Source organism: Melozone crissalis, unplaced genomic scaffold (genome assembly GCF_028551555.1).
Source record: "Melozone crissalis strain CALT ecotype California unplaced genomic scaffold, PUWL_Pcris_2 ptg000023l_1, whole genome shotgun sequence".
Lineage (NCBI taxonomy): Eukaryota > Metazoa > Chordata > Aves > Passeriformes > Passerellidae > Melozone > Melozone crissalis.
Genome location: NW_026535801.1, coordinates 29934460 through 29959568, shown reverse-complemented (window position 1 = coordinate 29959568; position 25109 = coordinate 29934460). Strand labels below are relative to the sequence as shown.

Sequence of the window (25109 nt, the reverse complement as noted above, 5' to 3'; positions counted from 1 at the left end):
ATCAATCTGAATTTGTACAGCTTCAGGAGATGCAACACAATCTTGTTAATCCCTTCTTTCCTACCACCCCAGTTTTCTCTTCATTGCCTTCTGACAACAGGCAACTTACAAAGCCTGTGCAGGCTCCTTTTGAGAGAGTGTTGTGATGCCAGCTTTTACACAGTAACCTTGTTTTCAGAGAGTTGTCTTTTCCATGTAGTAAGAAATGAAAAGAGCTTCTCCAAAGATGGCTTCAGCCAAATCCTCAATTGAAACAAAACATGGTAGGTCATTCTGTGACCTCTACTCCCTCTGTACAATTGCAGTTGGATCCACTACTTCTGTTTGAGCTGGACTTGGCCTAAACCCACAGTGTCAATACTGGGAATCAGTGCTTGGGTCTGTCAGAAGAGCTCAAAGGGCGATGGAAACTTTGCTGTTAAGTAAGGCCTTTAAGCCAGTGGTGCCAACCAGGGGGTCTTAAAAGAAGCTAATCTTCAAAACAGTGTGGTGTAAGAACTGGGGGTTGAAAGAGAACTTGGCTAGTGAAGTTTATTAAGTGTGCTGTACTGTAGATAGCGACTTCTCACATCAGGATTTCTCTGCAAGACTCTAAAATGAAATGCTGCTAGTAATATGTGGGGAAAGATAAATCACTACCAAAATATCTGGCGTCTTTCATTGTAGATTTCCTAAAAGTAAGAAAAGAGGTGCTGAGTATAGGTCTGTTCCTAAAAAAGTTTTTAACAGATATTCTCACTTCCAAGATTCCTAAGGGAGATTGTAGCCAGTATGAGTAGTGCAACAGTTAGGAGATAAAGTCAGGCATTATTATACCCACTTTTATTTTGCAAAAACTGTATTTTTTTTTAATTTGCTAAGACACATTTGCTATACGTTTTTGTTGCAAAAACAAACCCTACATAAGCTTCTGACATAATTCTCTATGCTTTTTCCCACCCTTCAATATTTTCCTGCCTACAGCTGTTAGGAGACTCCAGGAGCAAGGTACTAGTGCTTTCTTGACTTTTTATTTCTACTTTCCAACTCTCCCCGCCCTGTTGCTAACGCCCATGATACTGCATGTGAGTTAATTTCTATGCTTCAGTCCTCCAGTCCTAGTGAAAGCAAAACTCTGCTGGCTTCACAAGTCCAAGACCTGCAGGACTGGACACTGGAAGGAATTCTGTAGCAAACACTTTAGAATATACATATTTATTTTTTCATACATTATCTTGTCAACCCTGTTCTTTTAAGGTTTTTTTAAGAGGTTTTTTTGCTGCCAATTATGCTACTATTTCTGTAAGGATCAAGGCAGTCAAAGATGTACCTAAGGGAATTAGATCCTCTAATGCCATGCTATGGAAATGAGTGGGATTTGAGTACTCAACTCCCTTAGTAGCCTCTGGAAAGAGTCCTAACCCAGACTAACAGAGAAATTGCCATATCCAGAGCATTTCTAGAGTCACTTCAGTATTGATATCAAAGAGACTGGGCATGTCAGCACAGATTCTTTTAGCTATTTCTTCCTTAATTTTTTTTAAAGTAGAGGTTGCATCGTCCTAGTATCTGCAACAATGGAACTAACCATTATTGCCAATAGAACATGTATTGTATTTAATTTCATTGCCAGTAACTTAATTCTACTGGGCATAAATACATCATTTTCATGCTGCGGTAGGCAGGCTCTCTTCCCCTGAGTCACTCAGTCTCACTGATATCAGTGGGCTCTGTCTTGCACTGCTGTGAGAGGTAAGCAGGCAATGCATGGTGACCTCTTTAAAACACTTCAGTCACTATCACAGTAGCACTAATCTCCTTTTTAGTGATTGCAAATAGAATGTTTTGCTTTTGGTATCGATGTAACTATAAATAAGTTGATAACTCTGAGTTTCCCCTTTTCCAGAAGAAGCCAGTGAGGAGGAGGTATGAGCCCTATGGGATGTACTCGGATGACGATGCCAACAGCGACGCCTCCAGCGCCTGCTCGGAGCGCTCCTACGGCTCCAGGAACGGGGGCATTCCGCACTACCTGCGCCAGACCGAGGACGTGGCTGAGGTCCTCAACCACTGTGCCAGCTCCAACTGGTCTGAAAGGAAAGAGGGGCTCATAGGCCTTCAGAATCTGCTGAAGAGCCAGCGGACACTGAGGTGACTTCATAGATTTCTGGTGTCAGTAATTCATTAGGGATGGCTACAGCCAGAAGGCAGTATTGTGTACCTGCCTTATGGAGGCAGGTAGTGTCTTCCATGGCTGTGAAGGCTTTGTCTCCACAATGTGGGATTGCAGTTAACTTTTGGAAAGGTTTCTGCGTTGTAATCAGTATAATTGGTGGCAGTAGTGTAGAAAGGGCTCAGGTAAGCACACTGTCTTCTCTCAGCCTTCATTTGTCTCACGAAGACCTCCAGTGATAGGTGTTGTTGTCGCACAGTGAGATTTCCCACAGTGGTGCTGTTGTAAACATACTCCAAGGGTTGTGCCATTTTTACATTAGCCTGTTTGAACCTTCAGTATTTTTCCCATGGCAATTTAGTTGGTGAAGCAAACATTGCACTTAATCTAAAATGACTTGGGGTGTGTGTTTCAAAGCTGAGATCAGACAGTGCTGGCACTGGCTGTACTCTGACTCTGTGAAGGCTGTGTTAGGTGGAATTATAGATCCTGTTTGTATTTCTTGAAAAATTTTATATCAGAAACTTGTATCTTATAAATGGCGTAGTGTGTACTGTAGAGGGAAGTTTCTTAGGGCTGTGGAGTATGTGTACCAGCTCTGAAACTGCATATCATAGGAGAGGGAGACCTTTTTCCCTTGCTGAGAACCACATAACCCCTTCCAACACCTTTGGCACATCACGCCTTTAAAGAGGTTTTAGAATTACCCAGTAGGTCTCAGAATTATCCAGTAGTCATTGGGAAACTCCCTGTGGCCACAGGCCACATTAACTGGACAACTGGCTCTCAGGCCATAGACATTTCACCCTTAGTTTATGGAGAAAGTGTTTGAAACAAGCTGTTTATCTCTTGGCTTCTTTGAAGGTAACATTCACAAATAGTTGTGAATGACAATTTTATTTTTCTGCTATGAATCATGTGTACTTAAGTTATAGCCAAGTTTATAAGTAGTTGTTTAGAGCCTCCCTACTTGGGTTTGTGCAATTGTTTCTATTTTAAAAGGGCTTCACACTGGCTGAAAAGAGTTTGATGGTTCATGTTAACAGTCCAAATAAAAGTGTGCTGAGGGCTGGCCTGAAAAAGTTCGTTTCTTGCCATTATAAAAATATTCTAGCACTTCATGTGATGTAATTCAGGCCTTAAATGGGAAGTGCTACAAGTTTTTAAAATGGATAGCTAGTCTCTAGATCAGAGATGCTTTTTGATGTGGTCTATTTCTGAGTCTCTTAAAAGATACTTCCATCATGTATGCTGTCTTTTTTCTTTCTCTTTAAAAAAAGAGAAAAACTGTCTGGAAAAACTGTGGCACCTCATTACTTTTATGAAAAAGTTGGGTGAGATTTTATTTTGCCACAAAAGTGTGTAAGGATTGTAAGCAAGGTTTGGAGTGCTGCTGGGGATAGTTGCAAGGGAGGAAGCTCTGAGAAGTTTTGGTGATGGGCTGTTTATCCAGGTCAGTAGATCTTTGCAGAAATACTGGTGGAATTAAACTCTTGATTTCAGCCCTGCTGGTTGTAGTTTTTGAACTGTGCTGTCACCAGTCCCTCAAGCTAGCAAGTTGTCTTAGCTTTGATCCTGAATAATTATTAAATCTGTCCCAGAAACTACACCTCTGTGCAGTTATTTTTTAAATTTGATACTGTGATTAGTTCTCTGTATTCCATTTTGGTTTTCTTTTGATCTGCTTCCTCCTTGGTTCAGAGTTGATCTGGTGCCTGTTCTAATGATTAGATTTTATCATCCTGCTTGTTCCCACGGCATCTTGAGAACATCATCAAGGTCATTAGTCCAAAGGGCAAGTCTGTCTTGTAATTAAACCTGATGCCTTCTGTTGTGGTGAAACATGTTAATAAGAGGTGATGATGTGGTTGGGTTTTCTTTAGTATTCTGAACTGAAAGATGGCTGATCCTGTGTTAGCTGGGATTTGCATAGCCAGAGATGTGCATGCAAAGTGGAATGGCACTTACCCATCCTCTTTTTTTTATAGAGCTTTATGTGGCCTACTTTTTTAAGGGCTCCCCATAAGGTCTTCTAAATAAAACAAGGCAAACGAGTCCCTTAAGGAAATGTTCTTCCACTGCCTGTTGCAGTTTAGTGCTTGCATTGTTACCTTGGGTCTGTGAGCTTTTAGAAACAGACATGCATGTACTTGCTGACTTTATATAACCTTTGTCCAGAAAGAAAATTCATTAGAGTAATAAACAGGGGTTCATTCAGAGTCCTGCAATCTGCATGATGTCAGGAGAGTGCTGTAGTCATTTTGAGCCTGTGCAGCCTCACCCTGAATTAAGCTGACAGCTTACTGTGATGTTGTTACAAAGACTTTTCCCTCTCTACCAGACTCTTAAACCCATTGGTTTTGTGCCCTTTTAAAATTTAATCAGCCTTTCATGCATAGATTTATTGGGGGAAAAAAAGTCCTGTGTTTCTTAGACGCAATCCAACATAAAGTATCCGTAGAGTACTCCCTTATTCTGGCCTGTTCAAAGATTATTTTTAGAAAGAGGGAAGTTGATGGATTGTAGAATTAATGTTGGTCTGGAAATACATTCCCTGTAGTCAAAATCTTCAGTAACTCTTCTCTGAGCAGTGAGTGTTCATTTCACTAGTAGCTCTGGTTTTATTGTAATGGTGAAAAATGTCTGTTCACATCCATAAGTATGCAGGAAATGTAACCTAACTGCCTTGCTCTGGTTTCATTTGCACCATAAACAAGAAGAGCTTCTGTCCTTTTTGCCAGTTTGCTTTGCAGGAAAGCTAAGACTTCTCAATACATTGCAGATAAGAGCTTTGGCACCAAAGAGTTCTGCATTTGACTCCAACTCAGTATCTCATGCATCATTTTTTTCCCCCCTGCCATAAAAAGAGCACTACTGAGTAGCTAATAATCTCTTACAAGTAGGAAGTTAGATTGTTCCTTGATGTAATTATCTTCTGATTTAATAGTTGGCCATTTGTTAATGTCTCTTCCATTTCTATATGTTTGGCTCCTCAATGTGTCTGCTGTCAGACTTTGGATTCAATTCTGATCTGTTAATAATGTGTGATTCTAGACTGATACTACTGAAGCAACTGGGAATTTAACCCAAAAGATATGATTAGTATATAACCAGAAAGCTCTGATTTTACTTGAAAATTTGAAATCCTTGACACAAAGGAGACTTGAAAAACCTATGTTTAGGGTGACAAAAATGCACAATTCAATGATTCAGCAACCTTGACCCAGACAGAAACTGAGTGCATCGCAAACATGCACATTTTAAGTTATCTTCTGTAATTCAGAATATAAAAGAAAATAAAACCAGCAGAAAATAAAATTGTCTGGTTTAAGATTTAAAAAAATAACTGTTTCTTAGATTCTTAATGTAAAAATTATGATCCCAGCAGTTAAACTGAAGTGCCAGTAAAGGCTTTGCCTAGATATACCAAGTTTTCAGAAGTGTGACCGAAGTAACATTTAAAGAAAGAAGGTTAGATCTTTTAGCTGTTAATATTTATTAGCTGCTTTTTATTTTCTTTGCTGCAACTAAAACGTTGGCATTAATGTTGTGTTTTATTTATGTATTTTAGCCGAGTGGAGTTAAAAAGGCTGTGTGAAATATTTACTCGCATGTTTGCTGACCCTCACAGCAAGGTAAGATCACAAAACCTTGGCTTGCTCTCCTACAATACTGTGTGTGCACATTTGGCACTGTTCCAAGATGAGTGGTTTGTATTTCTACCCCTGCCATCTGCTGGGGAAAACCGGCATTTAAAATTTTCCTTGGTTTGCATTTGTTTTACAAAGAGGGGGTGTGTCTCAGTCTCTTTTATGTTGCTAGGAGCTGGTTACTCCATGCTGCCTGAGGAGCAGCCTGGTGCCTTTCAGAGGTCGCCTCCTGGAGCCAGGAGTTCAGTTGCATTTGCACTTCTCTAGGGTGTATTTCTGGTGAGACACAGGGAAGAGTGGTCCTTGAGGGATCGTCAGCCACATCACAGCCGCTGTGTTTGTGTGTTGTGAACACCTGGGAGCAGGTGTCTCACCAAGATACTATTTTGATTCTCATAATCAAGGTCTTTAATACAGCTACTTTGCCTTCCTTAAATCACTGACCTTGGAAGTTAAAGGCTGTGGCATGAATTTACAGACATTTTTTAAGAAGTGGGCCACAGAATGGGGATGTAGCACCCATAGTCATGTTCAAGACTAGTGGATTTCTATGGACAGCTAAGGAGGAGCAGGGAGAAAGGAAAAGGGAATTTCATGCCCTTTTTTGAGTTTTGAGCTAGTTGAGGAAAACCAGTATGGCTGTGTAAAAACATCAGCAGCTGGGTTACAGGCAATTTGAGAAAGAATAAGTTGTATAAATCTTTGTACTTCAAGACCTCTTGGCAAACCAGTTTTAATAAATGATTGTTGAGTGGAAATTCCATGGGCAGGCAGAGTAGCCTGTCACAGGTCCTGCTCAAAATGTGCATTTTTGGCCTTAATTCTGCTGTGGGCCAGCTGTCCCACAGGTGTCACCAAGCTTGTAGTACCTACCTGTAAGTTCTTAATGCTTTGCTTCCCCAAGGTTTGTGTAGTAGAAGGGGCAAAGGTGTAATTATTTGTTTGCAAAATAATTCCAGTTTCTGAGTAAGGTGGAAGTTTATTGCACACTGGGCTCAAGTATATCCTTTATGGCAGCAGTGATCTGTCATCTTCACTGCTTTGGTAGAATTACTGATACAAACTCATTAGTTAAGGTGTTAAACACATTAACTTTGTTCATATAACTGCATATAAACATATGTTACTTTCTTGACTGATGAGACTGAATCTGATCCAAGGTATATAATAAGAGATTGTGTTTTAAGACAATGTAAACTTTGAATGACTGTGTCTTTTATCTGTTGAGAAACTGCATCCTTGATCACTCTGTGTGCTAACGAGTGGTTTGTTTTGTTGCATGGCCTGCTTTGCCGTGGAATTCCCAACAGAGAGTAAGTGTTTCCTACCCCTTCCTTCCTTCATTTGTTACATGTGGTATTTTAATACAACACATTTTAGACATGTCTTGTCTGATTTTTTTCCCAGAGCAATGTAGTCACTAAAATCATTCATTCATGAAACTCTTATAACAAAATCATCCTGAAACTCAGACTGTAAACCCCCTTCCCCTTTGAATATTTTTATTTTAAGAACTGCATTTCTTTTTCTGACACTTGTTTTGTTTATAGGTCTTCAGCATGTTTCTGGAAACCCTGGTTGATTTCATCATCATTCATAAAGACGACTTGCAGGATTGGCTTTTTGTTCTCCTGACCCAGTTGCTAAAGAAAATGGGAGCAGATTTGTTGGGGTCTGTGCAGGCAAAGGTTCAAAAAGCTCTGGATGTCACCAGGTACAGTACTCAGATGGCAAATGTTGCTGAGGTTTTTTGGGATTACAGGAGGGTGTGATTTTAAAAATCCAGCAGTGCTGTGTATTTTGAGGGCTCAATCTTGATGAATATCAGAATAAAGGAGAAAAAAAGTTATGTCACAGTGTTTCAAGTATTGAATTAAAAAGTCTCTCTTCTAAATAAATAACTTTAAAGCATAAATTTCAAAACATATAATGGATTAATTTTAGGGGTTTGTGGGGTGTATGCTCAGATATCAGGTTTTTTTGATCGTCAGGCACCCCAAAAAAAAATGCAGTATTCAGAATATGAATGGTGCTTTACCACAAAGTTCAGCATCTCTTTCATGTTGTTCAAACACAAATAACAGGTCAGGATAAGATCTTGAATACTAATGCAGTGCTCACACCAATTCTGTACCCCATGTCCTTTGCAAAGGATGTCCAGCCCAGGACACTATTACAGTAAAGTTGAGCTCATTCTAGAAATAGGATAGTTAAAAAGAAAAGAAAAAGTAGTCATAATCTAGGAGAAAATAGTGGGGAAAAAAGAGAAGACAGATCAAAACCAGGTATGAACCCTAAGGACAAGATAAACCAAGCTGCTTCTAGAGATAAGGGAACAAAGCAGAGTCTGAAATGAAACGGACAGGCATGCCAACAGAAGTGTACAGACAGTAGAGCAACAGTGTGCAAAGATGCTGATTTAGCAGTTTGCTCCAGTATTGTGTCAATAACTAGCTAATCCTTAAACTTAGAGGTTTTCTTATTGATGGTAAAGTTACCAAGAAGATAAGTGTGTTGAAATCTCCAATGTAAGCTTTGAGGTATTAGTTAATTTCATTAATGTTGCATTACATCTTTGCTTTTGTTTCCTTTGGACAGGGATTCTTTTCCATTTGATCAGCAATTTAACATTTTGATGAGGTTTATTGTAGATCAGACCCAGACACCAAACCTGAAGGTCAGTATCAAAAGCCATTTCACTAAAGCATCAATGTGTTTGTCTTAGCTTGTCATGTCAAGCATGCCATAAAGCATAGAACTCATGAGAAGGCAATTATGGTATTATGGGCATGATATAGAGACTGAATTGGCAACTTGGAGACACGTGCCAGGAATGCTTCCTCCTCACCATGTGATGCAAGTCTTGTCTTGTCAATCTGTAGTGGGATCTGTTCCTATGGAAAAAATGCATCTTTGCCAGCTCCTGAGCTTCACAAATCCCTTTGCATTTCTCAGGTCAAAGTTGCTATCCTGAAGTACATTGAGTCCTTGGCAAGACAGATGGATCCAACAGACTTTGTGAATTCCAGTGAGACAAGACTTGCTGTATCTAGAATTATTACTTGGACTACAGAACCAAAGAGCTCAGATGTGAGAAAGGTAAGCCAGGATGATGAAGTAATTGTAGGGATTGTTGCTCTTCAGGAAGGAGAAAAAAACTAAACAAACCTGTCATAAAGGTAATGAAAAATTCAGTAATCATATTCAAACTTTAAAAAGCCCTGATTTTACACACCTTACTGTCCAAACAAAACTGTCAATTCAGTCCACACACAATTCCAAAGCATGTCTTTATATATTTTTTTACTTGTGTGACTTTAACTACTATTACCATACAAAAAGAGATCATGGTTTGAAAATGTGCTTTTTCTTGAGCATTCTGGAAATATCTTTAGGTTTGTGTTTTGTTTAGGTGAAGGCTTTGTGCTTTGTAGACTGGAAGCTAGCACAACTTCAGTGTTATAATGTTGTTAAAAGAAAGTAAACAAATCAGTAAGCTGCCAGGGGCTCTCAGCCCTTCTCTTTTAAGTGCTGTGTGTTTATCTCTACCTGGAAAAAACTGACACAATTAGGTCAGGCCTGGGTAATAGTTACCTTGTTCTTTATCTTCTCTCCATGCAAGTGTCAGGCAAGCTAAAATGGGACAGCTAGTGATACTCATCTCTCCCAAGAGAAAAGCAAGAGTTAGTTTTATGGAGCTGGCATCTGTAACACAATTTAAAATTACCTTCTATTTCCAGTAGGAGTTAAAGGCTTTGAGATGAACTTAGATTTAAAAATCCCAGCCAAATTTTATTAACTCCAAAATGTAAAAAATGTATGAGAACTTTACATTATAGGCACATATAATGTTGACTTAATACTAGAATAGCATGCAATTTTGTAACTTTGGAAATAATAAAATTACTTTTATTTGATTCTGATTAAAAGAATCTGCTGGGTATCAAATGTGCTGCCACACACATGTGTGCAGCATTATCCAGCAGCTGAAGGAAGGCTTCAAAGAAGCTGTTTGGGCATGTGCTGTTTGCTTGCTCACATGCAGATGATTGGTTCTGGGGGAAAAAGGAATAACCTCTTTTCTGAAGACTTCCAGTAGGGATTATTCACAGCACTGTAACTGAAACTTGCTTCTGTAAGACAGTCTCCCTCAGGAAAAAAGGGATACTTTAAATTCTGGACTTACATCTGGAATATGGATTTGCATTTTAATATTTCCATGTCCAAAGTCAGAAAGAATTGATCAGGCAAAGCAGCTGCTTCTGTGTTACAGTTTAGGTGAATCTCAATCAGTTTATTTGGCTGCTGGGCTCTCAGGGGAACTTGTAATTATTTTACGTGGAAATATGCATTGAAAAGCAAAATCTCTTCATATTGCTCAGCAGGAGAAACATTCCACCATTAGGGGTCATCATTGCTGCGTGCAAAGGGAAGCAGAGAGTATCTGCTGCAGCTGGAAAATTGGGTGTTTGCTGTTCCCTGTGGGCTGGGGGGGACAGGTGCTCACTGTGTGGTGTCCATCCTTCTGTCTGTTCCAATGGCTTGCACAGCTCTGGCAAAACTTGCAGCAAACTCAACCTGAGTAGTACTGGGGCAAGTGCCTGGGGCTGGCAAGAGATTACTGAATCAAAATTGTTTTTATTAAACCTGCATGTGACTTGGATTTGCCTTTGGTGCCAGTAGTTTCCAAATAAATCATTACACAGTTAAGCTAATTTAGGCTACTAAAAACAAATGCACAGGTGATCTTTATTTCATCATATCATTGCTGTACTATGATTTTATTAAGAACATAGTACAAAGCAGAGGCTTTAGAAGAAACAGTGCAGCTAAGGATTTATAAACAATCATTGGCCATTATCTCTGTCAGGACTGTAGTTAACAGACTTATAAATTTATTATGCAATAGTGAATTGTATTATCAAGAGCCAATCTAGGTAGGTGAAATGTTCTGAAGAACACAATTAAATATTGCCATGTTTTTTCCTGGCAATATAACTTGGGGATGGGGGGGAAGTGGTACTAGTACCATTTTAGTATCAGGGTGATTCATTTAAGCATCAGAAGATTCTGCCCTTGTGGAAGGTGTTATGGTGGCCTTCAAGATCTGTGGTTTTCTAAATGCAAAGCAGACCACGCCCTGTAAATACTGAGAATGGAGACAGCAGTGGAGATTGTTGGGGAGAAAAATCAGTTTTGTCTTCGGGTGATTGAAGTGCCACAAGAAGTCTGTAAAAAGTGTCAAAATAGTTTTTCAATAGAATCTGGTGTTAAGACTGTCAGTGCAATGAGCTCAGCTCCTGCAGGTGACAAGAGTGCACAACATTTGTGGCATGGAGAGCTCCTGGGTGGTGCAATCCAGTTTCCAGCTGTGGCTGCCTTGGTGGAGCAGTGATGCTGCTGCTCAGCTGCTTGTGGAGGCAGGGACACTTTTCCCCCAAGAAATGGAGTTCCACAGCCAATATCCTCTTCACCCTGAGGAAGTTTGAGTTACTGAATTCTACCACAATGCCAGTAATATCTGTGTGTGGTGGCCATGCTGCTCTGCCTGGGGTTTACCTGGGCGCAGAGGCAGGTAAAGCAAACTTCTTTAGACTGGTGGTGTGTGCCAGTGAGGAAGGCATGTGGCTGCTGTGTGCACCTGGCAATTAGTCATGCAAATCTGATCCTGTAATAGCAATCAAGGCATCTGTTCAAGAACAGAACTGATTAGATTTTCAGTCTATGCTGAGATTATCCTTTTGTTAGTGATAGTCTGTCCATTACTACTACTCACTATGTGTGATGGTCATGGAGGTCCCAGCCACATAGTGTTAAGGCACTGGGGAAAAACAGAACAAAAAATGTAGTTTAGCCCAAAAACCTTTTCAAACTGAATGCTACAGTGTTTGTGTTTTCTTGTGACAACCCTTAAACACACTTAATGAGCACACTTAGCCAATCCGACACAACTTGAACTACAGCTCATGTTTTGTAGCTAGTGAGATAAGAAAAAGTCAAAAGAAATGCTGATTTGCATAAAGCAGTTTATGGTCCTGTATGAAATGACATCTGTAGTTAAAACATAAGGTCTGTTATCACAGGGAGGACATGATGTACTATGAGGAACATGCAATTGATACTAAAGTGTGCATTGACAAAATGTTGTGATTCACTCTCAGGGCAGAAACCATTTAAACTGCTGACAGTAGCCATGAGCTATGTGCAGTTAAAATTATTGTCAAGCTTTAAGATTAAAATAAGGTCATCTGCAGTGTGTTATGAGTAAATATTTGTCTTGTTTTAAAGTACTTGTGGGTGTTTACCCTGCATTCAGCTTAAGGTTCACTTCCTGCAAGCAGTGCTGGAAGAAAGGTGAGGACATTTTCCTTCCAAGCTGAACAGCAGCCACAGGGCAGGAGCAGGTCCTGCAGTGCCATGTGGAGACCTGGATGGGATGTGCTTCCAGCGTGAGGAGAGCACCTGTTGGTGATTCCTGCACATGCAGCCACCTCGTGGCTTTTTCCTCAAGCAGAGCTTATCAGTGGGCAGGGCACAGATCAGGATTTCAGATAACTGAGCTGTAATTCCGACTGCAGTAGCATCTAACCCTGTATGAGATACTTGGCTTTCCTTTGCACTGATTTGTTTCCTGCTGTAGCAGGATGTTAATTCTGATTTTCCTCTGAAAATTGTTTAAGATTTGATGAAATAATTTTACAAAAGGCAGTTAATTACCACACAGAAAGGTAACACAATGGCAATGCCAGTACTTGATGATTGGTTTGTGAGGACATTGTAAGTCAGTAACTTCACCATTCCATTAGTGATACTGCCAGAAAAGTTATGCAATCCTTACGTAGGTAAAGTGCTGATTGAATTTGGATGACAGGCATGGGCTCTGTGTGGGAAAATACTTTGATCCTGGAAAAGAGCCATCAGTTTGAGAATGGAAATTAACATAAGGCTTCTCATTTGACTTTGGCCAAAGCCTACAGAAACCTCGTGTCCAAGGCTTGTCTGAATGGAAACTTTTGTTTAAGGTGAGTGCCCAGAATTTGTGGGTGTGGAATCAGCTGTGAGGGCATGCAGGATCTTAGGGTTTAGGAGAAGTTTGTACAGGCTGAAGGGGAATGAGGCCTCCTGAGGTGAAGGGCCAGTGACAATTCTTACCATCTTGTTAATCAGCCCAGCTCTGGTCTTAATGATAAATAACAAGATCTGTATTGCTTGATCGGTATTTGGACTGCTGATCTCAGGGCAGAAGAAATTTTTTCCTTTGCTCCAAATATCCTGACTGGCTTCTCTGTTGCTGAAACATTCCTATGGTGGTTTTATTTTACAAGCCTGAAGGCATTTTTACATGTTATGGGCAGCCTTGTGTCACGTGTACATCACGTCCTGCCTTCCACTTATGTAACTGGGAAAACTTTTTCTTTCAACTGCCCCACTTGTCACTGCAAGCTGCCCTTGAATACAGGCAGTTGGATGGGTTTTGGTAAGAAAATCCAAGTTCATTGCACTGAATCAAAAAGCCCAAGAGAGTGCTTGTGTTGCTCTAATTTTCATGAAGATGAAGCCCTCCTGAGAGTACCTTGAGAAAGGCCCTCCTTGGATTGCTACCACTGGTTTGCAGGTGAAGTTGAGGAATATCCTAAGAAAATGAGTTTGGGATCAGATTTTTTCACTAAAATTGATTGAGGAACAGTTTCTGAATTATGAAGAAGATGAGGAAGATAATAGAGAGAAAACTGCAGGCCAAGAGGCACTTCACATGTTGAAGCAGTCAATGAAGATGTATTTACTTCTTTAACTAGTAATCCTCAAGGTCATTTCTTTAGAAATATTGATATTGTAACTTTGATTAGCAAAACCTATCTATCAGTGAAGCCTAGCTTGAGCAACTTTAGAGAAAATATTTCTGTGATATCTGTAGGAGGACCAGTGACAGGAAAGTAAACAACTTTTAAGGGAAGGAAATTAGGCTCCTTTGCATGGTGATGCCATGAGACCTTTAAAATATCTTGTAAGTTTATAATCATCCATCTAGCATGGGTCTGATTTCAGCTGCTCTGGGACAGAGAGCAGTGACACAGTGAACATGTTGGTCTGTACTGTTACAGTAGCAGGGGCAAAGAGGACATCTGCAGAAATACTTTGGAATGGCAAATTATTTTAGTACTCTCCACCCACAGGCCCTTGCCTTTCTGGGTCAGAGGTTTCTCTAGCACTTGCAGCATTCCTGCACCAGACTTGTGCATCTCATGGATTCCACAATGAGCCAAGTTACCTTGGCTGCACCAGGCATTAGTATTTCATTTCAGGCTTATGAAATCTGAAATAGGACTATATCCATATTGCTGAGGTCAGCCTTTTAGCCAAAGAGTATCCCAAAAAAAGTCAAACTCAGTGTAAATGCCCAGAGGAACTTCTATCAGGCATTTAAAATATAGTCAGTGTTAGGAAAAATGGTGTAATGCATGAAGAAAGGCACCTGGTGGACTGTAATGTTTACTTGATTTAAAGCTATTAGAACAAAAAGGATCTCTGTGTCCTAGCTGTGTTTCCAAAATAGTATCCCTCATTTTCTGTTTGTTTTGAATTTAATGCTGCAGAGCTATGAGAGCCCAAATGTTTTTAGTGTACGCAGTGTAAGGAAAATGGCTTTCACCCAATGTTAGTGGCCTCAAAATGGGGATATGCTTGTTGGGAGCATGGTGCCAGGGTGAATTTCCTTAAACTGAAAGCAGTTTAAATACACATACTCTGCACTTACTCTGTTTGCTAGAAGAGCTAGTGCTGGTAATACAAGCAAAGAAATGGCTTCCCAGAATTTGTACAGTCACACTTATGTATCTGTGAACAATATGTTTGTGTGTGCCATTTATATAAGCACTCACACACCTACCCAGGTATATGTGATGTTTCTATTTTGAAAAATAAGTCCAGAGGTGATGTTTACATGCTGCATTGCAGAGCTGTTTGCAGTGTGACAGGTAATTCTGCCATACTTCCTCTAGCATTTCAAAAATCCATGCAGATTAAAGTGCATGTTTTCATTACAAACCATATGATTTCAGTAGCTCTTCTTTCTTAGTTTATATGTGCGAACTTTTGTCTGAGAATTTAGACTTCTATTGTGCCAAGTTTATAAGTTTCTCAGTTGTTAATGAAAGGTAACCTATGTTTCTAGTCCTGAAACCTGTTTTTGCATCAACTGCCATTTTACAATGAACAAAGTTACTCAAGGTAACCTTTATCAAACTTGAGTTCTGGGGTCATGTTTGGTTCTCAAGAAATAATGAACATTTTTGCCATGGTCTTTTCTGTCCCCAGGTCACAAAACAACAGCACTCATCAGTCATAATTTGCTGTAGAACAGTAATCCAAACATGTGGTGGTTTGGTGGTGCATCTTTTTTGCTGTCACTTTTCTGAGATGCCTTTGACACTTGTAATGCAACTATCTCTGACTTATAGAAGCCTTTTGTGATGCATAAAGTATGTACTGTGTAAAACAGAATAGCAACATGGATTTAATCTGTTTCTGTATTTAAATCTGTTAAACAAATTCTTCCTTTTCAGGATATGGTTATGAACAGCATATGCTAATACACATGTTTTGGGAAAACTGTGTGTTTAAAAACTTGTACTCAAGCTAACATGCTTGAATTATATACAAACTGCTAAAGCCATTTATTGCTTCACATTGCCATGTCTGTGATGTGGATGTCCTTGCTCATCTGATTCTAGGCCTAGAAAAGGAACAAGCAGAAGATTTGGTTTGGTAGATAGTTTGTTAGTTCAGTGCCAGCAAATGCTTAATTGTCTGCTGGAAAGTACACTGAAATAACACTTGTTTAGAGCTTGCAAACTCTCAATAGATGTGAATAACTCACTTAACACCAGCTACTCATTGGAGAATTGCAGCCATGTGCCAGTGTGTGCTAATGCAGCTGCCTAATGTGCAAGTGCTACCCCTTGATCTCAGTGGATCTCTATTTGATCTGCAGTTTAGTATAAATCAAAGTGACATGAGAGAGAGCTTCTCTGCTCCATTGTGCCTTAAGTTATTAAAAACCATATTTTTCTTAGACTGGATGGTTATGCATTCAGAATACAACTGTGTGTGATGCATTCAGAATATAATTGTGCTTGTCAAAAGAGAGTAGATGTTAGTGAGGCTCTTCCCCAGACTGATCACATGATAAAAGGCATTTATAGGCAGTGTTGGTCCATCAGACTGATGTCCAGACTGGAGACAGGAGTTTGCAGGTTTTTAACCATAACTTTTTCTGAACTTAGAGATCTCTGTGAGGGCAGGTGTGGGGAGATGCACCTATTGCCCCATTCCTGGCTGGCCAGATGCAAGTTCATCCCAGTTCAGCGCTGCCTAAGCTCTGCACCTCAGCAGAGGTTTTCAGGTGGTTGTGGAGGCCACCAGGAGGTTACCAAAGCAATGCCTTGTAGAAGAACTAAGGGATCATGTGTAAGCCTGAGAGCTGTGGCCAAATTTAATTTTGAATTTAATTTCAGCTGCCCTCTGCCAAAAGGAATGCTCTTTTGATGACATCAAATAATGCTTTTTTTATTAGCTTGAAATGAAGCAAGAAATTGATCAAAATTCTTCTGCAAAAAGATACCATGTGTATTGTTTAGGTGATTGAGTTGAAATCAATGTTTTCTTTGAATAATACCAACTTTCCTGTTTGTCAAACCCAGACGATGCATAGTTGGGTGGGTGAGGATTTGCCAGCTAGGACAACTACAGCCTCCTCAGGGCCTGGTGAAGGAAACTTGGAAGAGAAATGTAAACAGGTAGACTGAAAGCCTTGTGCACTAATCACACTAATTGTGTTTGCAGTCTCAACTCAACTGTCTAGCTGTGTAAAGAGATCTGGACTGGGAGCCTGAAAAAAGTGTGTCTGTCTCAAGTAATTTTTGGCTTTGATGTGTTTTTCTGTTAACTCTATTGTTGTAGTTCCTCATAAAGGATCAGGGTACAAAGTCCCCTTCTTTTATGGGGCTGCCAGTGTTGGGAGCCCATCACCAACAGATGTTTGAGTAACTTGGAAACTGCCTTCATGTAGCTCAGGCAACTATCTGCTTGTTCTGCTTGGTCCACTGGAGCAGCAGCAGTCATAAGGCACTTCTGTTAACCCTAGGTCACTGACCACGTTTCCTTTCTAAAATCAATGGATTTTTCCACTTAGCCTTGATCTGTTTGCTTAATAAACCCAAAAGATTTCCAAGACATTTTATTGTAATTCAGCCATGTCGAAAAAGTTAGAGATTTTGATGAATCTGACTATCATCCACCATCTAGGTAAAAACAAAAAGCCAGATATTGCTGAAGCATTTGTGTCCCTTTAGCAGTTGACACTGTTGGACAGCAGGAATTGCAGTGACCTGAGTGTGAAACTTTGGGAGCTGCTACTGGCTTGTGGAACCTGATCTCCCACTGCATTGTGATAAGGAAAATAACAAAGTGACATAAGCAATCCTTTGCAAATGATTCAGAACCTGACACTGAGCCAGACCCCCTCTCTAGCACAGTCAGGCTCTGAAGTGACTGGAGTTTCTCCAGCTGAAGGCAGCAGTGAATGGCTTCATTAAGATTAGATAATCTGTAGGGTCTACGTTCTATGTCACTGAAGGAGATGGATTAGTGTTCTGTACTAATGGTACAGGGACACAAAGGCAAGGGAAAATTCAGATATGACTTTCTTCAGACTATATATCATCAAGCATGAGTGTTGCATGGAGAATGTTTGTACACTGTGTACAGAAACAAGTTTTTTATTGTTTGTTATATTTCTTTACTCTGACAGTAATCTAATGAAGCAAGATGTCCAGAAATTCAGAGATTATGAAAATGTCTCTGGTTTGTCACAAGCTGAAAATCCACAGATTTAAAAGTCTTAGAAACATTATCTGTAGAAGATGTCCTTTGATTTGGTAAAAATATGCTAGATAAGTAAAACTTAGAGGATTATCAAGTGTGTCCAGATCTAACTATTACAGCAGATGCGGAAATGCTGCTCCTGATGCTCTTCCTTACCGAAATTACTTGTATTAGAAGCATTTCAGGAGTGAAACTTGAAGCGCATTACAAATGTGATTTCAAGCTAGCATGGATCTTCCAACTTTTGAGGCCACTAAGTAGCAATATTGATCTTACAGTGGTAGGGGCTAAGACCTTTGTGTATTAAATATTAAGTAAGAAATTACGGGCACACTTTCAAATAATGACTTTTGCCTGAAATAAACCTGGAAGTGTTGTTGGCTGTCTGAGCACAATTTAGAAAGAACACAGACAGGGTTTTACCCCATGTAACTCCAGTGTTGTCTTTGAGACCTTTCCTGGAGCACCACTCTCAGGATGTAGTAGTCCTTGGCTTTATTTCAAAAGACATAAACTATAGGTCTCTTTTGTTTGAGGCCACAGAAGATTGTGAGCATTGGGAACAACTGTTAAGCATGTCATTCAAAGCCCAGTGACTATTTACAGGTGACAGGAAAGCTGCTGAAGAGTACTGGGTATACAGAATTCTGGCAAACATCCCTAAAGACAAACTGTATTGTGCAAAGAAGGAGAGCAGACACAGTTCTGTTGTTATTAAAGCCAAAAAACAAAAGTGGAACAAAACTGTAGTGACCTCTGAGACCTGAAACTTCTCTCAGCTACTCCTGTAGGACAATGTCTGTGCTATTAGTGTTTGTGGTGGAGCTTTGCTGAAGGTTTCTCTCAGACCTCTGAGATGCATCTCAAACATTTCTGTTGGGCAGCTCCTGACTTAGCAGTTGATAACTCCAGGTTCTAATCTTTAGGCAATCTCGCAATCTGCGAACCTTATTGATCAGTTTTTGTGGGGTTTGGTTAGGGGTTTTTTTGGTTTGGGGTTTTTTGGTTTTGTTGGTTTTTATTTAATCTCAGTGAATGTGAGATCTGCTTGTTCTGACACAGAGGATCTGCATGTCCACTCCTAACTATCAAGGATATGCATGCCATTCACCAGCGGGAATGTTCATTGGCATGGCTTGTCACTTTGCATCCAGTTCAACTTGCTGTTCCTTGTTCTGAGATCTCTTGTGTGCAGTCATATTTTTATTACAGAAAATACTGTGCTGGTGAAAGCTTAAAAGTTCTTGGATCAAAATGGACAGAAATACACTTCCTTGTTGGATACCAGGCAGGCTTCATGGCAGAGTTGTCCAAAACTTCAGGTCAGAGGAGGGTAGACAATGGAGTTGAGAAAGGCACAGGGAAAACTATCTCCCCACTTCTTTCATCCTTAGATCTATAGAGTGGAGTGAATAATGACATGCTGTGTTTCTGTTCAAGTCAGTAAGAGTTTTGGCAGGAGAGGCATCATGATCCATCTGGTATGAAGTCTGAAGACCTGTTGTTTGCTGCACTCCTTGGAAGCCTGTGGAGTGTTGTGGGCCTTGGTTCCTCTGTTGGCCATATGAAAAGGATGATACCAAACTTTCATGGATGGAAAATGTTTTTCTATACAAAGCTGTGCTGGTTGCTGCTGATGGCAGAAGAAACAGTATAGCTTGAACTGCAATTTGCACACTGAAACAATGGGGTGCTGTGATTCCCTTCCACTATGAGGGGTGCTTGTGTACCCAAGTTCATCATCTGTGAAGAATTCCACTCCACAGGGAATTGCAGATCCAATTAATTGTGGCAACTTTGTGAACACATGACTTACTAAAAAATCATTCTTTAAAGTGATGAGAACGATGAATGTACATTTATCCCACAGCAGTGAATTACATTTGTACCATTTTCAAAGTTATTTTTCATTTTTAGGAGATTTTAGAAAGTTCCTGAAAGGGTCAAACCCAAGTGTCTGCTTTTCCTAAGCATATGTGTATGCTTTTCCAAAATAAGAGCATGTGTAGCTTTGCTGCTTAACTTTGTGAGCCCAAGCCACTGCTTTGTGTGCAGATAGGTATTCTGGAAGTTGATGTGTCAATGGCTACACCCTCCTTGGAGCAGGTGCTGCTGCTGACTATCAGAGGACCTTCATCATAGCTTCATTTTTTTTTTTCTTTTTATTGATGTTTGTTTTTTCAAGGTAGTCAGGGAAAGAGCCCACAGAACTGGTGCATCCTCACAGGTTGGATGCTGCTGGGGAAGTCCAGTTAGGAGCGTGTGATGTTAATTACTTTTTCAGGTCTGCACGCTGATTTATTCTGCTTCCATTCCCATTTGATTCCATTGTCTTAGTTCAGATCTGCAGAGCAGTGTGTTTGCTAATGGACATGGGGAGATCCTGTTCTGGCAGGATTTCTCTGAGGCACATAAAGCAAACCTTGTCCAGTAAAATTAATGATAGAATTCTCAATTGTTTCAGTGGTACCTCGGTTTCACTTACTAAATTTAGGAAATGTGGTGGAGTTTAGCTGGTCCATGGTCGAGAGAATGGTGGTTGTCACCATCCTCATAAGTCTTCCACTTCAGATGGAGTCTTTTATTGCTGAAAAAGCCTGAGTGGTCAAGACTTAGAAGGAGAGGTGAATAATCTGTTTGATGAAACAAACTTGGGATCCCTAGGAAGAGAAGAGGTTGGGTAGGAAGAGAGCTCATCCCATTCACACATAAAATAAAAAGCACAGGAATGACAAATTGCAGTCCTAGAGTCTTCATATTTGTTTGAACTTCTTGTTTTATTTGTTTCCAGTAAATCTTTGCAGTAACTTGTTCAGTTGAAATATGTGCTGGACAAGACAATGGTAAGAGTTTCTCACTAGGCTGTGAATAGCTGTACACTTCACATCTGGGAAAATAATGATATAAATGGAGAAATATATTTAAACTTTAAGAACTAAAGCTAACTGTTGCTGTTAGTAATTTGTTATGATATATCACAAAGAACATTTCAAAGATCTGTCTGGTAGGGGAGTCTTCTTTTTGAGTGAAGCACACATCACTTACTATAAGGATCACTACCAAGAGAATGCATGCTCTTTTCAAAGAACAAAAACTGATGATTTCTTTTTTCTTCTTTTCAGGCAGCACAAATAGTCCTGATTTCTCTCTTTGAATTGAACACTCCTGAGTTTACCATGTTACTTGGTGCCTTGCCAAAAACATTCCAGGATGGTGCTACCAAGCTCCTGCACAACCACCTCAAGAACTCCAGTAACACCAGTGTGGTGAGAGGCCCTTGTCCTTGCAAACAGCAGAGCCCCAAGGACAGCAGCTCATTGATAAGCTGTTGCAGATGTTCAGCTTGAATTATCCGTAACTGTTGTCTTGAAACAATATGGCAACAGAGGCTTCTGTTTGATTTTGCTTTTAAAAGGAACCATTAAAATAAAAAACTCAGTTATTTTAAAATTCAATATAGTCCTAACCAGAAGAGATTAAAAAAATTACTGAGAAGTGCATTAAAATTGGTGGGGTTTGTGCTTTCAAGTTGGTGGTGCTTTTGAAAGTCCTGCCAGTAATGACTTTTTGGCTAAAACAGATCCTGATAGCACAGATTTTCTGGGCTTATGACTGTTATTGAGATCAATTTAATAACTGTTATACTGTCTGTTAAGGAGCCTGCAGGATCTTTAATATGACCTACAAGGTCACCTCACTCTATGCCTATTACTTTATGTTTTGCTTTTATATGAAGCTCTTACATATTTTTATTTCACTGAAAAAATATATTAGTAGATTTAAATAGGAAATTTCTTTCCCTTCCCAGAGCAGCAAGGATTAAGGAATTTTTTTCTTTTTAATGTGGAAATCTTATGAACTTGCTGGAATTTGAACCCTCCTATCTTTGCACTTCCACAGGGCTAAACAGAATTTAGTGTAAGCTAGAACTGCAGCATTAGGCTTCCAGGCAAATGGTCTGGATTCTCTAATACTTTTGACTCTATGTGAAAAGTGTCAGAATTGAGAGCAATTTCTACTCATTTTGCTGTGGTATAAAAGATTGTGCAGGCCAGTGGAAAAATGCTAAGTTAGACTGCTTACTTATGCTCCTAACGAGCATAATCAGAATGCTTTAGACAATGTGGAAAATAGCTGTGTAATTAGAATACTAAATTGTCAGGGTAATGATGAGCATATTTTGGAGCCTTGCAAATCTTGTTTGAGAAGCTGGATTGATTGACCATTTCTCTGGCAATATTTGCAGGCCATACATGTTGTGTATTTAAATTGCAGGTACTGTGGGTTGTACAGAAGTGCACATACACTTTCTTTATCCTCAGATAAAGGAAGGAGCATATTAATGACTACATGAGCCATGGCTGCAGATTTTTTGGTCAAGAGGCATAATCAAAACTGCACTAAGCTTGTCTAGAGCAAACAGAGGCACTGTTTGGACCTGTTGCTGTACCTGCCTGTGCATTGCAACACGTTGCTAATCCCTGTCTTCCTGCTTCTGTGTCAGGGTTCCCCCAGCAATACCCTTGGTCGGACTCCTTCCCGGCACTCCAGCAGCAGAACCAGCCCCTTAACTTCACCTACCAACTGCTCCCATGGTGGACTGTCTCCAAGGTAATGTGGCAGGCTAATTAAACCCCTTGCAAAATACTAAAGGATTTCAACACCAAGTGTGCGCTTGCAGAATATGACTCACTTTGAAAGCAAAAACAAGACAATAAGTTTGCAGTAGATTTCTGCAAAGAAGCAGTGTTTGAACATGATAATATGTGGCTGGTGATTGACTTCAGTGTTCCAGTCCTCATGCTGTCTGTGTAATCTTAATATCTTTTCTTATAATAGTTTTCTTTTGTGGCCTTCTTCAGAATTACATTTGTGGATAATGAAGGTAATATTAATTGGCAGCATTAGAAATAAGGTCTTGTTGAGATTGCATATGTCACAAAGCCTGTGATGACTCTCAGAACAGGACTTTCAGATTGTGCCATTTTTTAGGTGTGGACCTGTAATCAGTAATTCTTCTGGCTATATTACATGGCTTGAGCTGCTGAGAGAGGTGCTGTATCTGCTGTACCCTTCTTATTCTTTGTGAGGATGCAGGACAAAGAGTTGGTGGCTGTGTTTCAGTGCTGAATACCTCCCAAATTGCTCACGTGGCTCCTCAGCAGCAGAGCAGTGGCCTGATCTTTTGAGGAGCAGGTCTGTTCCAACCAGCTGTTCAGCTGAAGCTGCAGGTGCTACCCTAGAATATTTTGGTCCACTCCAAAATCTTGTATTCAGCCAACATGGGCTCTTGGCTGCTGGCAATGTGGATGTTTTGCAGCATTAAAACTTAGAGCAGGAGAGATGACATTGTAGACAGTATTGGAGGAAAGCAGCAAGCTGTTATCTGGACAAGCTCTAGTTCATGCTGGAAAAGCTTAAATTCTGCTGTCCATGTCTGCCTGTCCTCTTCATGGCAGGTTGTGGAAAAAGCATGAGGAACCATGTTGGGTGGGGACTGCAGTTCATAATGCAGTGTAGCAGTTTACATTGAAATCTGTTGATCTGCCCATGTTACTTGCAAAACTCTGTCTGAAGGGATGCTTAGACATGTGAGTTCCAGTGTGTCAGGAAAAGTACAGGCCTTTAGCATTTAATGAATAATTATACTAATACCAGCAGCATAGGAATCATTGGTGTTTCCTGAGAAAATTTTGGGTATCTAAATACATCTTTGTAACTTCTAAATCTGCTGTAATTCAAAACTAAACCAAGAGTTTGAAAGCCAAAGCCAAGTTGCCTATTATGAGTTTTTTCCACAAAGGTTTCATTAAGAAATTAAGTGGTAGAGTTTCAGGGGAACAGTTCCAACTATGTTGCTTCCTTTTTGACTAGCTTGAGCATTGTTGCCCTGCTGATTTCTGTCATGGGAAATTACTGACTGTGTCTCCCTGTGGTTACGTTGTGGTTTTGTTGGCCATGTTGGCATGTGGCACTTATTTTGTAATTCCACAACCTTTTACCATGCCTTTTGGGTTTTGCCATTGGGACACAATTGTTTATTGCCACTTCACTCACTGTTTTCTATTTGTCTTTGCATTCTTCTCACCTCCTGATGTCAGGAGGCAAATATCAAAGTATTGATTAAAGCATCCAGTGTGCATTGTTGCTGTTGCTTTCTAACATTTTGGATTTAGAAACTAAAGGGTTTTTCTATATGTGATTTGTTCTTAAGGACTGGTTTGAGAGGGCATATAATTCCAAAACATTCTGCCATGGATGCAGTTGGCCAGGAATTTCCTTTAGAAAACAATCATTCCTTCCATTTTATATAGAGTTCTTGGAGGTGTTTAATTAAAAATTTAGGTGTCTTTTTGAGAAGTGTGTCCTGCTTCCTTGCTAGGTTTAGTTATTCAAGAGTGATGTTTAAAAGTTACTCTTCAGTGATAGGTGAAGGTGGAAGCTGCTATGAAAGCCCTTTGAAATATTTGGAAGGGAGAAGCTGTACATTTTTGTGGTGAGTGCCCTCTGAGCTGTAACAGTATCTGCAGAGTTTTGCCATTTGTAGAAAAGGCAAGTACTGCAAATCAGGGGCAGGAGCTTCTGAAGCTCTGCTGGGCTGCATCCTTCTTGAAAATGTCTTGAGTAGCACAGTTTGGGCATGGTCCTGACTTAAAGGCAGAATTTAGCTCTGGTTGTCCTTTCAGAGAAGGAGCTTTGAAAGATGTGCTGACAGGTTGTGGTAAGTAGGGTGTGTTGCAGCATTGCATTCTTTGGGATAGGTGTTTCAGTGTCATGTTTCCATTTCAAATGCTTGTTTGCTATTCAGCATTGCTGGGAAATGTCACTTTTCTCTCTACAAACTCAGAACATAAGCATGCCCAGGTCATTCTGATAGCAGTGTAAAAGGATAAAGATTCCCAGTTTCTTTGTGTAGCTCTCCTCCAAAAGTAGGCTTGGCCTTACATTTTCATGGGGCCTGTTGCCAAAGGTTTGTAGTCAGGTTGTGCATTCCCATTGCCTCCTGGGGTGCTCTGTGTGCAGGCCCTGCTTACCCTGTCCCTGCCCATGTCTTGTACAGGCAGCCTGAGTGTAGTCAGTATAAGGATTATCTCCACTTCTTAATGCCAGCTCTGGTTTTGAAGGTTATGCTTTCCTTGCATTTTTTTCTTGGTTCACAGATTGGAGTCAAATGCAGAGCCATACATGTCTTTGGAGCTGGGATATGTGCAGAAAGGATGACTGGGTCCTGTAAAAATATGAAAATGCTTCTAAGCATAGCTGCTCTCCCATATTGCTGATGGTTTGTGGGCAATACCCTCAACATTAGTCAGCAAGGTTTCCTTGATACAGATTTACTGTATTAGCTGTGTGTTCCAGGTGACTGATTTTTTGGGAGTTGTGTGTTTGTGTATTTATGTGTACATGTATTTGGCCTCTGTGGA

General features: G+C 40.1%; 1 protein-coding gene across 1 annotated transcript in view; it reads left to right on the top strand.

Moving 5' to 3' along the window:
* The window catches only part of CLASP1 (cytoplasmic linker associated protein 1), a 168384-nt gene that overhangs the window by 118070 nt on the left and 25205 nt on the right, over nt 1-25109 (top strand). Inside the window, exons 26-33 of the mRNA XM_054278250.1 lie at nt 1886-2130; nt 5724-5787; nt 7113-7115; nt 7353-7516; nt 8401-8479; nt 8758-8901; nt 20808-20951; nt 22190-22296. Coding sequence (XP_054134225.1) covers nt 1886-2130; nt 5724-5787; nt 7113-7115; nt 7353-7516; nt 8401-8479; nt 8758-8901; nt 20808-20951; nt 22190-22296 — 950 coding nt within the window. The remainder of the gene's footprint in view (nt 1-1885; nt 2131-5723; nt 5788-7112; nt 7116-7352; nt 7517-8400; nt 8480-8757; nt 8902-20807; nt 20952-22189; nt 22297-25109) is intronic.